Source organism: Panulirus ornatus, chromosome 28 (genome assembly GCF_036320965.1).
Source record: "Panulirus ornatus isolate Po-2019 chromosome 28, ASM3632096v1, whole genome shotgun sequence".
NCBI classification, from domain to species: Eukaryota; Metazoa; Arthropoda; class Malacostraca; order Decapoda; family Palinuridae; genus Panulirus; species Panulirus ornatus.
This window is the reverse complement of record NC_092251.1, coordinates 12,360,750-12,373,383: the sequence shown is the minus strand read 5'-3', so window position 1 is coordinate 12,373,383 and position 12,634 is coordinate 12,360,750. Positions and strand designations below refer to the sequence as shown.

General features: G+C 39.6%; 1 protein-coding gene across 6 annotated transcripts in view; it reads right to left on the bottom strand.

Annotated features, from left to right (window-relative positions):
* The window catches only part of LOC139757844 (uncharacterized), a 255,572-nt gene extending 243,621 nt beyond the window's left edge, over positions 1–11,951 (bottom strand). For all 6 annotated transcript variants that reach the window (XM_071678740.1, XM_071678743.1, XM_071678741.1 and 3 more), the window contains exon 1: positions 11,730–11,951. In XM_071678740.1, coding sequence (XP_071534841.1) covers positions 11,730–11,936 — 207 coding nt within the window. In that variant the 5' untranslated portion in view covers positions 11,937–11,951. The remainder of the gene's footprint in view (positions 1–11,729) is intronic.
* Between the last annotated feature and the right edge of the window lie 683 nt (positions 11,952–12,634).

The following is a 12,634-nucleotide window of genomic DNA, read 5'->3' as shown; positions in this document are numbered from 1 at the left end:
TTTTGGTCGAGGTGGTGTGCAAAGTGAGAGGGTTAGGGAAAATGATTTGGTAAACAGAGAAGAGGTAGTAAAAGCTTTGCGGAAGATGAAAGCCGGCAAGGCAGCAGGTTTGGATGGTATTGCAGTGAAATTTATTAAAAAAGGGGGTGACTGTATTATTGACTGGTTGGTAAGGTTATTCAATGTATGTATGACTCATGGTGAGGTGCCTGAGGATTGGCAGAATGCGTGCATAGTGCCACTGTACAAAGGCAAAGGGGATAAGAGTGAGTGCTCAAATTACAGAGGTATAAGTTTGTTGAGTATTCCTGGTAAATTATATGGAAGGGTATTGATTGAGAGGGTGAAGGCATGTACAGAGCATCAAACTGGGGAAGAGCAGTGTGGTTTCAGAAGTGGTAGAGGATGTGTGGATCAGGTGTTTGCTTTGAAGAATGTATATGAGAAATACTTAGAAAAGGAAATGGATTTGTATGTAGCATTTATGGATCTGGAGAAGGCATATGATGGAGTTGATAGAGATGCTCTGTGGAAGGTATTAAGAATATATGGTGTGGGAGGCAAGTTGTTAGGAGCAGTGAAAAGTTTTTATCGAGGATGTAAGGCATGTGTAGGTGTAGGAAGAGAGGAAAGTGATTGGTTCTCAGTGAATGTAGGTTTGGGGCAGGGGTGTGTGATGTCTCCATGGTTGTTTAATTTGTTTATGGATGGGGTTGTTAGGGAGGTGAATGCAAGAGTTTTGGAAAGAGGGGCAAGTATGTAGTCTGTTGGGGATGAGAGAGCTTGGGAAGTGAGTCAGTTGTTGTTCGCTGATGATACAGCGCTGGTGGCTGATTCATGTGAGAAACTGCAGAAGCTGGTGACTGAGTTTAGTAAAGTGTGTGAAAGAAGAAAGTTAAGAGTAAATGTGAATAAGAGCAAGGTTATTAGGTACAGTAGGGTTGAGGGTCAAGTCATTTGGGAGGTAAGTTTGAATGGAGAAAAACTGGAGGAAGTCAAGTGCTTTAGATATCTGGGAGTGGATCTGGCAGCGGATGGAACCATGGAAGTGGAAGTGGATCATAGGGTGGGGGAGGGGGCGAAAATTCTGGGAGCCTTGAAGAATGTGTGGAAGTCGAGAACATTACCTCGGAAAGCAAAAATGGGTATGTATGAAGGAATAGTGGTTCCAACAATGTTGTATGGTTGCGAGGCGTGGGCTATGGATAGAGTTGTGCGCAGGAGGATGGATGTGCTGGAAATGAGATGTTTGAGGACAATGTGTGGTGTGAGGTGGTTTGATCGAGTGAGTAACGTAAGGGTAAGAGAGATGTGTGGAAATAAAAAGAGCGTGGTTGAGAGAGCAGAAGAGGGTGTTTTGAAATGGTTTGGTCACATGGAGAGAATGAGTGAGGAAAGATTGACTAAGAGGACATATGTGTCAGAGGTGGAGGGAACGAGGAGAAGTGGGAGACCAAATTGGAGGTGGAAAGATGGAGTGAAAAAGATTTTGTGTGATCGGGGCCTGAACATGCAGGAGGGTGAAAGGAGGGCAAGGAATAGAGTGAATTGGATCGATGAGGTATACCGGGGTTGACATGCTGTCAGTGGAATGAATCAGGGCATGTGAAGCGTCTGGGGTAAACCATGGAAAGCTGTGTAGGTATGTATATTTGCGTGTGTGGACGTATGTATATACATGCGTATGGGGATGGGTTGGGCCATTTCTTTCGTCTGTTTCCTTGTGCTACCTCGCAAATGCGGGAGACCGGCAAAAAAAAAAAAAAAAAAAAAAAAATATATAAAATAAAATATAAAAATATCTCCCCTATCGCTGGGGATAGGGGAGAAAGAATACTTCCCACGCATTCCTCACGTGTCGTAGAAGGTGACTAAAGGGGACGGGAGCGGGGGGCCAGAAATCCTCCCCTCCTTGTATTTTAACTTTCTAAAAGGGGAAATAGAAGAAGTCACGCGAGGAGTGCTCATCCTCCTCGAAGGCTCAGATTGGGATGTCTAAATGTGTGTGGATGTAACCAAGATGAGAAAAAGGAGAGATAGGTAGTATGTTTGAGGAAAGGAACCTGGATGTTTTGGCTCTGAGTGAAACGAAGATCAAAGGTAAGGGGGAAGAGAGGTTTGGGAATGTCTTGGAAGTAAAGTCAGGGGTTAGTGAGAGGACAAGAGCAAGGGAAGGAGCAGAACTACTCCTGAATCAGGAGTTGTGGGAGTACGTGATAGAGTTTAAGTAAGTAAATTCTAGATTGATATGGGTACAACTGAAAGTCGATGGCGAGAGATGGGTGATTATTGGTGCATATGCACCTGGGCATGAGAAGAAAGATCATGAGAGGCAAGTGTTTTGGGAGCAGCTGAATGAGTGTGTTAGTGGTTTTGATGCACAAGACCGGGTTATAGTGATGGGTGATTTGAATGCAAAGGTGAGTAATGGGGCAGTTGAGGGAATAATTGGTATACATGGAGTGTTCAGTGTTGTAAATGGAAATGGTGAAGAGCTTGTAGATTTATGTGCTGAAAACGGACTGGTGATTGGGAGTACTTGGTTTAAAAAGCGAGATATACATAAGTATACGTACGTAAGAAGGAGAGATGGCCAGAGGGCGTTATTGGATTATGTGTTAATTGATAGACGCACGAAAGAGAGACTTTTGGATGTTAATGTGCTGAGAGGTGCAACTGGAGGGATGTCTGATCATTATCTTGTGGAGGCGAAGGTGAAGATTTGTGGGGGTTTTCAGAAAAGAAGAGAGAATGTTGGGGTGAAGAATGTGGTGAGAGTGAGCGAGCTTGGGAAGGAGACTTGTGTGAGGAAGTACCAGGAGAGACTGAGTACAGAATGGAAAAAGGTGAGAACAAAGGAGGTAAGGGGAGTGGGGGAGGAATGGGATGTATTTAGGGAAGCAGTGATGGCTTGCGCAAAAGATGCTTGTGGCATGAGAAGCGTGGGAGGTGGGTTGATTAGAAAAGGTAGTGAGTGGTGGGATGAAGAAGTAAGATTATTAGTGAAAGAGAAGAGAGAGGCATTTGGATGATTTTTGCAGGGAAAAAATGCAAATGAGTGGGAGAGGTATAAAAGAAAGAGGCAGGAGGTCAAGAGAAAGGTGCAAGAGGTGAAAAAGAGGGCAAATGAGAGTTGGGGTGAGAGAGTATCATTAAATTTTAGGGAGAATAAAAAGATGTTTTGGAAGGAGGTAAATAAAGTGAGTAAGACGAGGGAATCAATGGGAACTTCAGTGAAGGGGGCTAATGGGGAGGTGATAACAAGTAGTGGTGATGTGAGGAGATGGATTGAGTATTTTGAAGGTTTGTTGAATGTGTTTGATGATGGAGTGGCAGATATAGGGTGTTTTGGTCGAGGTGGTGTGCAAAGTGAGGGGGTTAGGGAAAATGATTTGGTAAACAGAGAAGAGGTAGTAAAAGCTTTATGGAAGATGAAAGCCGGCAAGGCAGCAGGTTTGGATGGTATTGCAGTGGAATTTATTAAAAAAGGGGGTGACTGTACTGTTGACTGGTTGATAAGGTTATTTAATGTATGTATGATTCATGGTGAGGTACCTGAGGATTGGCGGAATGCTTGCATAGTGCCATTGTACAAAGGCAAAGAGGATAAGAGTGAGTGCTCAAATTACAGAGGTATAAGTTTCTTGAGTATTCCTGGCAAATTATATGGGAGGGTATTGATTGAGAGGGTGAAGGCATGTACAGAGCATCAGATTGGGGAAGAGCAGTGTGGTTTCAGAAGTGGTAGAGGATGTGTGGATCAGGTCTTTGCTTTGAAGAATGTATGTGAGAAATACTTAGAAAAACAAATGGATTTGTATGTAGCATTTACGGATCTGGAGAAGGCATGTGACAGAGTTGATAGAGATGCTCTGTGGAAGGTTTTAAGAATATATGGTGTGGGAGGCAAGTTGTTAGAAGCAGTGAAAAGTTTTCATCGAGGATGTAAGGCATGTGTACGTGTAGGAAGAGAGGAAAGTGATTGGTTCTCAGTGAATGTAGGTTTGCGGCAGGGGTGTGTGATGTCTCCATGGTTGTTTAATTTGTTTATGGATGGGGTTGTTAGGGAGGTGAATGCAAGAGTTTTGGTAAGAGGATCAAGTATGCAGTCTGTTCTGGATGAGAGAGCTTAGGAAGTGAGTCAGTAGTTGTTTGCTGATGATACAGCGCTGGTGGCTGATTCATGTAAGAAACTGCAGAAGCTGGAGACTGAGTTTGGTAAAGTGTGTGAAAGAAGAAAGTTAAGAGTAAATGTGAATAAGAGCAAGGTTATTAGGTACAGTAGGGTTGAGGGTCAAGTCGATTGGGAGTTAAGTTTGAAAGGAGAAAAACTGGAGGAAGTAAAGTGTTTTAGATATCTGGGAGTGGATCTGGCAGCGGATGGAACCATGGAAGTGGAAGTGAATCATAGGGTGGGGGAGGGGGCGAAAATTCTGGGAGCACTGAAGAATGTTTGGAAGTCGAGAACATTATCTCGGAAAACAAAAATGGGTATGTTTGAAGGAATAGTGGTTCCAACAATGTTGTATGGTTGCGAGGCGTGGGCTATGGATAGAGTTGTGCGCAGAAGGGTGGATGTGCTAGAAATGAGATGTTTGAGGAAAATATGTGGTGTGAGGTGGTTTGATCGAGTAAGTAATGTAAGGGTAAGAGAGATGTGTGGAAATAAAAAGAGTGTGGTTGAGAGAGCAGAAGAGGGTGTTTTGAAATGGTTTGGTCACATGGAGAGAATGAGTGAGGAAAGATTGATCAAGAGGATATAATGTGTCAGAGGTGGAGGGAATGAGGAGAAGTGGGAGACCAAATTGGAGGTGGAAAGATGGAGTGAAAAAGATTTTGAGTGATCGGGGCCTGAACATGCAGGAGGGTGAAAGGCGTGCAAGGAATAGAGTGAATTGGAACGATGTGGTATACCGGGGTCGATGTGCTGTCAATGCATTGAACCAGGGCATGTGAAGCGTCTGGGGTAAACCATGGAAAGTTGTGTGGGGCCTGGATGTGGAAAGGGAGCTGTGGTTTTGGTGAATTATTACATGAAAGCTAGAGACTGAGTGTGAACGAATGGGGCCTTTGGTGTCTTTTCCTAGCGCTACCTCGCACACAAGGGGGGAGGGGGTTGTTATTCCATGTGTGGCGAGGTGGCGTTGGGAACAAATAAAGGCAGACAGTATGAATTATGTACATGTGTATATATGTTAATGTCTGTGTGTGTATATATATGTGTACATTGAGATGTATAGGTATGTATATTTGCATGTGTGGACGTGTATGTATATACATATGTGGGCGGGTTGGGCCATTTTTTCGTCTGTTTCCTTGCACTACCTCGCTAACGCGGGAGACAGCGACAAAGCAAAATAAATGAATAAATAAAAAGTAGCTAATGTTACCTGATGAGACATCTCAATACCAGTGAATAATGCTTCCTATAATCTTATTAAAAGTAAGTTATTTCTCCCTAATTAAGTGGAGGCATATAACACTTATTTCTTGGTTGTTTAATTTTTCTTACATAATGTTTGTTCCTTTCACCAGATTATTTTTTTTGCTTTGTTTGAAAAAAAAAAAAAAAAAAAACACTTTTCAGAGACCTGAAAATATCAAATTGCACTATCCAGATGGCGATAAGAAACAAATCTGAAAATAAATTGAAAAGCAATGAACTGTTGATAAAAATATGAATATCAATAGTCAACTGAGTCTTCTACACCAACACTTCTCAATCTTTTCTTATTTTGAGGCACAAAATCAAAATTTGCAAGTATTCTACATTATCCTCTGAAAGGAAAGAGAAAGAAAATATTAAGCATAATAAATCATAAAGAGTGCTTTTATAAATACATAAATTCAATTCACAATGTACTTCAAATACCACACAAAAACAATTTTCAAACTTTATTAACATCTTGACTTTCAAAGGTCAAGGAGAAAGGTATAGTGTTGGATGAGTGTGTGCAAATCAATACTTGCCTTTACTAACTGCTGCACTGTCACTTGAAGTACATGCTTAGTAAGGTACAACAGTTATAAAATATACTTCCATCAAATAAATACTGGTTATTTGTTAAGAGCAATTTTTCTAAAAAAGTATGGCACACTATGGACAATTGCAGCACACAAGTTGCAAAGCACTGTTCTTAAGTCTTACAAATGTATTTTGCCAAATATAATACAATCCTCTTGAATTTTGGAGGTATTTTGAGTTTGGGCATACTGCTGAGAAACAATTCAGCAAAGAGCATGGGTACATATCACAACCACATATGATTTAGAGCAGCAAACATTGGCCCACCCAAAAAAGATTGTCTGCATGTCCACAACAATCTTCACTCACTCTTTTGACCCGAGACAAGAATCCAGCTCATACCCTCCAGTCACCTTGAATGGAAGCACTTTCCCACAAAGCAAAACACCAACCACTCTAGGCATCACAAACAACAGCATGCAACATTCAATCCAATAACAAAAGCCACACAAACTAAATGCCCTCATGACACTTACTGGCAAAAGAACTGGACAAGAAAAAGAATCCTTCATTGATCCTATAAACAATTCATCCAACCCACTTCCAGCCCTTTCAGAAGCAAATATGACAAGTGCAAACCACATATAATTAAGCGCCTAGAAAAATGATTGCCTGCCTATCAACCACAAACACTAAACCTTGACAATGAAAAACATCCTTCCAATACAGTCCACCTCAATTCTAAGAAACAGCACAATCCTAGGCAAAAGCACTTTAAACTAACCATCAACCCTCAAGCAAAAATAAAAAGCTAAAGCTTCCTCACATTTCAAGAACCTTTACTCACAGATACCCAAAATGCAAAAATAAGGATAAAGATAATGAATTATGCCATTCTTCATCTCTTGTAGTTCTTCCTTCATCTTCAGGATCAATGAGACAAACTCATATGAACCAATAGACTATATAACAGTTACCTCATAGTGCCAAGAAAAATCTCACTAAAAGGGAATTAACTTCTAATCTCTTAGCTGTAGCATAAACTTGTGACAGAACAGGGGTATCAGCTGCAACTATTTCCAGAAAACTACTGTAGGAAGTAGGTGACACTAAAGCAAAAACAATTAAGTTACTGACAGAAACAAAATTTCCCATGAAAGGCAAAGGGCATGCATTGAAAGTCAACAGTGCAGTGAGATGGACACAACCATTCGAAACAAAATTTCCCATGAAAGGCAAAGAGCGTGCACTGAAAGTGAACAGTGCAGAGATGGACACAACCATTCATTTTGCATTTACCTTAATGGGTGCAAGGATAAAACTATTGCCAGAGAACAAAAAGGCAGCACAATTTCAAAAACCATTGTAAACGAAGAGCATACTTGTCTTCTACAAGAGCCAAAATTAAAATTTATTACCCTTGTTACTCCAAATTCCAGTAATGGCAGTAATATTGCAAAAGAAATGAAAGTTTTTCTTATTTCATCAGATGATGATCTAAAATATTCGAGAATAATTGAGTGCGATGGCATTTCTGTACATACAGGCCCTAAAAATGGAGTAATAACACTTCTAGAACAAAATATTGGCAACGGTTTGTTTGCCAGCTTCTTGGTAATGAATTGCCTTTAAGGCATATGATCACAACCATGGATGGTAAAACAAGAGAACCAATTGAATCTACAGAAATTAGTAAACAGTTACCAAACAGAGAAAATTCCAGTTGATGTAAATTTCAAGGCTACTGAATCAGAAGATACTGAAGTAGGCTTTGATGAGTACCAATCAAAAATAATTACTTGATATGTCAAGCAATCTCTAAAGGTACAGTGGATGATGCACTATCACACTGTAATCCTGGGAAAATATCTCATTCATGATGGTTAAAAACAAATTGAGTTCTACATCTCTATGTTGCAACATTTGAGACATCTAATACTTTGCAAATACTAGCTGATTTCATAATGAAAGTTTATGCACCTATGTGGTTCAAGATAAAAGTACAAACCCTCCATCAAATATGGTGCTCAGTATCTGCACAAAACTACTGTACAAACTCATCCCTTCATTAGCAATATCAAGCAAACTGTCAAACCTGTTATTCAGAGAAATGCATTCTTTGAGCACTCTGAGACCATTCTCATTAGCATGATTCATGAAAGAAACTTTGTAAGCTGGGATGGAGAGTTTTGCAGGCAAGAAAAGAAAAGAAGCAGTTTAAAGTTTGTTATTGATTTCAATGCAAAACAACATTATGAGATGATTTACTGGCACAATATTGATGTAACATAGCCCCCTTTAACAATAGACATCGAAGAGGAAACAGAGCCCCCTTTAACAATGGACAATGAAGAGGAAACAATCTCGAACATCAAGAGTGGCATTCCCATTGAAAATTAATATTTCAATGTGCCATGCCACACTCAGGCAGCAGAATGCCACATAAAATTACTTACAGAAGCATCAACTAAAGTGTGTGACCAAAAACGTAGAGAGAGGCACATAAGTATAACCCTTAAGTAGAAAGGATCTACCAAAACCTGACTCAAAAAAAGAACTGATGACTTAAAAAAAACAGCTCCCTACATAGCCGGGTTGTTGGGAAAGAGTTAGGGTGGAACTCAACGCAGCCATGCCCATGCCATGAGTTCTGGGTTATTTCCAAAATACTGTACAACTTAATTCTGAAGTAAAATACTTCAAAAATATGGAGCTGCATACAATAGGCCATTTGTTAAATCTTGAAGGAAAACCACATCCCAAACTTAAAATCTCATTTTATATTAATATTGAAATAACATATAAAATAAAAAATTTTATGAATCCAATATTTCTGTAATGCAGAATGAGTTGTCATTCTTACTTAATGCTGTTCATATACTTCAATTACATTCAAAACCATCATTATAACAATGGCTGAAAAACATTACAAAACAAATTTTCGCAATCTTTTTTAAAAATAAGCAGTAGTTTTAGTAAAAATGCTACATTTTCAATTCCCTTGGGGTGGCTGAAGGATTTGTTCAATTACTTCAAGATTTCAGAAATATTCAAAAGTATTTCTATAAAATTAGCCCTATCCCACTCAAAAATAAACATTATAAGCTTTAGATTTTTCTCCTAAAAACGCACATTTTAAGCCTTATTTTCCAATTTTTGAGCACCCTGGGAAGTTTAAAGATGTTGGTGCAGAGAACCGTAAGTAATTTTATGAGGCATTCTGCTGCCTGAGTGTGGCATGGCACATTGAAATATTTTCTGCACTACCCCACAAGAATATCAAAAAAAAGTGTTAACATGATCCACCCTACCATACATCTACTGTGGCGTTGTCATATGTATTCATCATTAAATCAATACAGGTCTCAGTAAACGTAGACTTTGGCCCATTTGAATTACCATAACTAAAGTCAAGAAATGCCGAGATGAGTGATTACTTGTTTGATTATTTAATCAACTTCAACAAGTACATGAACAATTAATAATACATTAAAATACTGTAATCCGAACAAGTGGTGTCTTTAAAAACAGCTCATCCAGAAGCCTCAAAGCAGGGCAGCTCCATAACTGGAACAAGTATCCATCTTTTCCCCTGGCTCACTCAGTGCACCTCAAAGAAGAATAAAACACCCCAGGCTCACTCGGTGCACCTCAAAGAAGATTAAAACAAGTGTCAAGACCTTTTTGATGCCTTGAAGTATGATGAGTACAGCTGGGAGGTCATCAAAGACTTCAAAATGGTGGCATTCCTGATAGGTTCCCAAGGTACTTTTACCTAGTTCCCCTGCTATCTTCGCCTTGGGACAGCAGGGACACCACAGCACACTACCACATGCGGGACTGGACACAGTGGACCGAATTCTAAGTGGGGACGAACAAGTTCAAATGGGAGCCACTGGTGGATCCCCGGAAGGTGTTGATGTCATCACTGCATATAAAATTAGGCCTTATGAAACAATGTCACACATATAGATAAGGAGTCTCCATCCTTCAAGACTTCTTCCCTAAGCTGTGCGAGACAAAGGTCAAAACCAGTGTATTTGTCGGATCACAGATAAAGAAGATCCTGGACTACTAGGAATTCCCTAAGACGCTCGCTAGGTAGGAGAAAGCAGCTTGGTACAGCTCTGTTGCAGTGGCTCAGGGCTTCCTGGGCAATCACAAGGCCAAAAACTATGCGGAGCTGGTTGAGACTATGCTAAAGAACTACAGCAAAATGAGCTGCAGGAAGTCCCTCAAAGTCCATATCCTTGGTTCTCATCTTGATAAATTCAAGAACATGGAAGCATTATATTTGGGGTCTGATTTGTAAAAGTTATTTACAGTACAATCATAACTAGAAAAACTACTCACTTCTAAATCTTTTGTGGTCACTTTTGTTTAACATAAATGTAAATAAATATTAATTTTGTTTCATATGTTCTCTTTCTATGTGAATGAAAATGTGCAAATTTGCTTGATGTCCAACTGGAAATGGGTAAATTTCAAAATATCACTGTCCTGGTGACAAAGGAAAGTTGAAGGGAATAACATCCATCTCTATACCATTTATGCACATGCAATTAAGAAATAACACTTACTACCCAGGAGCAAGACTTTTACGCAGTGTAATCAATACACAGGAAAATCAAATTGATTGCATGCACGATCATATCGCTCAACCTCAATTTCAGCACACCCTTATCATCACAACTACATGTAATGATGGTGCAATGAATGACAACTCAATAGTTTTCCACTTTAACTCATTTTATGTATATATTTGGCCCATGCAGATGAACATATAAGACGCAAGTTAGTACGAGGTCTTGAAATGTTGGTAAAGGCCGTAATGTCGGTCGGCACTAAGTTGGGGTCAATGTGTTAATGCTAGTGGACAGGCAGTTGGTAGGGGCAGAAGTCGGTAAATATAGTTGGACTAATTTTTAACAGGGGACGAAGGTTGGCATTCAACTATAGTAACTTCCTCCAACACCAATTTCGACGCAAAAATAAGACTTACCCCTTTCTCCAAATTCTATCAACAGGTACGTCTGCCGACATACGTTATCAATTGCTAAATAAACAAATTTCCATGGTTGCCTGTCTCTCCAACATAACTCAGAGGCGGTGCAAGGGAAAGTTATCTAGAAAACAAACTAGTCAGTAAATAATGTTTAACCAACATGAGCGGACGTTGCCAAAACCACGAAATAAAAAATACAAGCTTTACAAACTAACCCAAATTAACAGCCACTGAAAAACTGCAGCAGAATTAATGAATCTTTGAAGTTCCTGCCTAATTTCTAACCATTAGCTTGACATTTCAGGAGTTATTTACAAAAAAATCGGAATTCCTGACAAACCTCATTTCCATTTCCTACGACGACTGCTTTGCTCGGATTGGGAAGACGCTCCTGATCTGTTATTCAATACGACATATGATTTCTGCACTTCACTGTTTACTGTCATTTCACGACCAAAGCATCTGCATTCGCAAAACCACGAATAAGGACGCGGTAGCCATCGTAGACGAGGTTGGCTTACTCTGTCACTCATGTAACTGGATGACACACTACCAATAGGTCACCCTACCCTCACGCTTCACATTAGAACACAAGATATCCTTTGTTCAATCGGCTTTAGTTTACACACCATGCACCTATGAGCAATGATACATCATTCTCCATATTTACCTCGTCCTAAACTTGCTTGCCATTATGACGCCACCATTTTACTTAGGCGAGACAACGCGCCAAGTATCAAGGACTTGGTATTCCCTTACCTTTTTCAGACGATCAGTAAGCACTGCCTTGACCCCAGTCTTATCCAATCCGCGCTTTTCTAATTCTGCCCTAAGATCCACGACTCTTAGTTCTTCTATCTTCTTGGTTTTAGTATCCGTTGCCATTCTTATTAAATAAGCTTGAGTTGCACGCACAACAATACCTCGTGCTCCCTGCGCCGCCGATACTTGGTGTTCAGAGCGCATGCGCCGACACACTCCTTCTTTCGGAGGAATGCGTATTTATGTTGATATCAATATTAAGTTTAACTGTAAAATCTTGAATAGATATGCGAATCATTACAGTAAATTACATGTAAATCTTACGAATCCGAAATATTCGTAATAAATCTTCTTAAATTCTTTTGTAAAGACTTAAAGTAATTTTATAGATATCAAAATAACATTATTGGAATGTGTTCGTATCCTGTTGTATTTGTTGAATTTCATAATAAACTGAAGGTAATTTGCTTAACCCGTCTGAAAAAGGCACGTAGTTTTCTATCGTTGTTGCATTATTCCAACATAATAAAAACTTCAAAGAGAAATATCCTTTTTCGAACTCCTATGTGCAGTGAAAGTCAAGTTTTAATGCTAATCAATATGAACACATAACACATCTCAAGCAAATACGTATTATATTGATTATAATCACTCTCTCGTCATCAATATGCCTCAAACGTCTGCAGGTAATTTCAAAGAAGTAATAGACGCGCTGAGTAAATTCATGTAAAGAACAGTAGTTATTCACATTGTAATTTGGCACCAATAAAAGTTGTGGTTTGTTTATTACCGTTGATTTAGTAAACAAGATTGGATGCCAGGGTTATTCTTTCGTGCAAGAACTCCTGATAAGTTTAACTTACTTATCCTCGGTTGTCCCACACCGACTTATATCTTTTGAG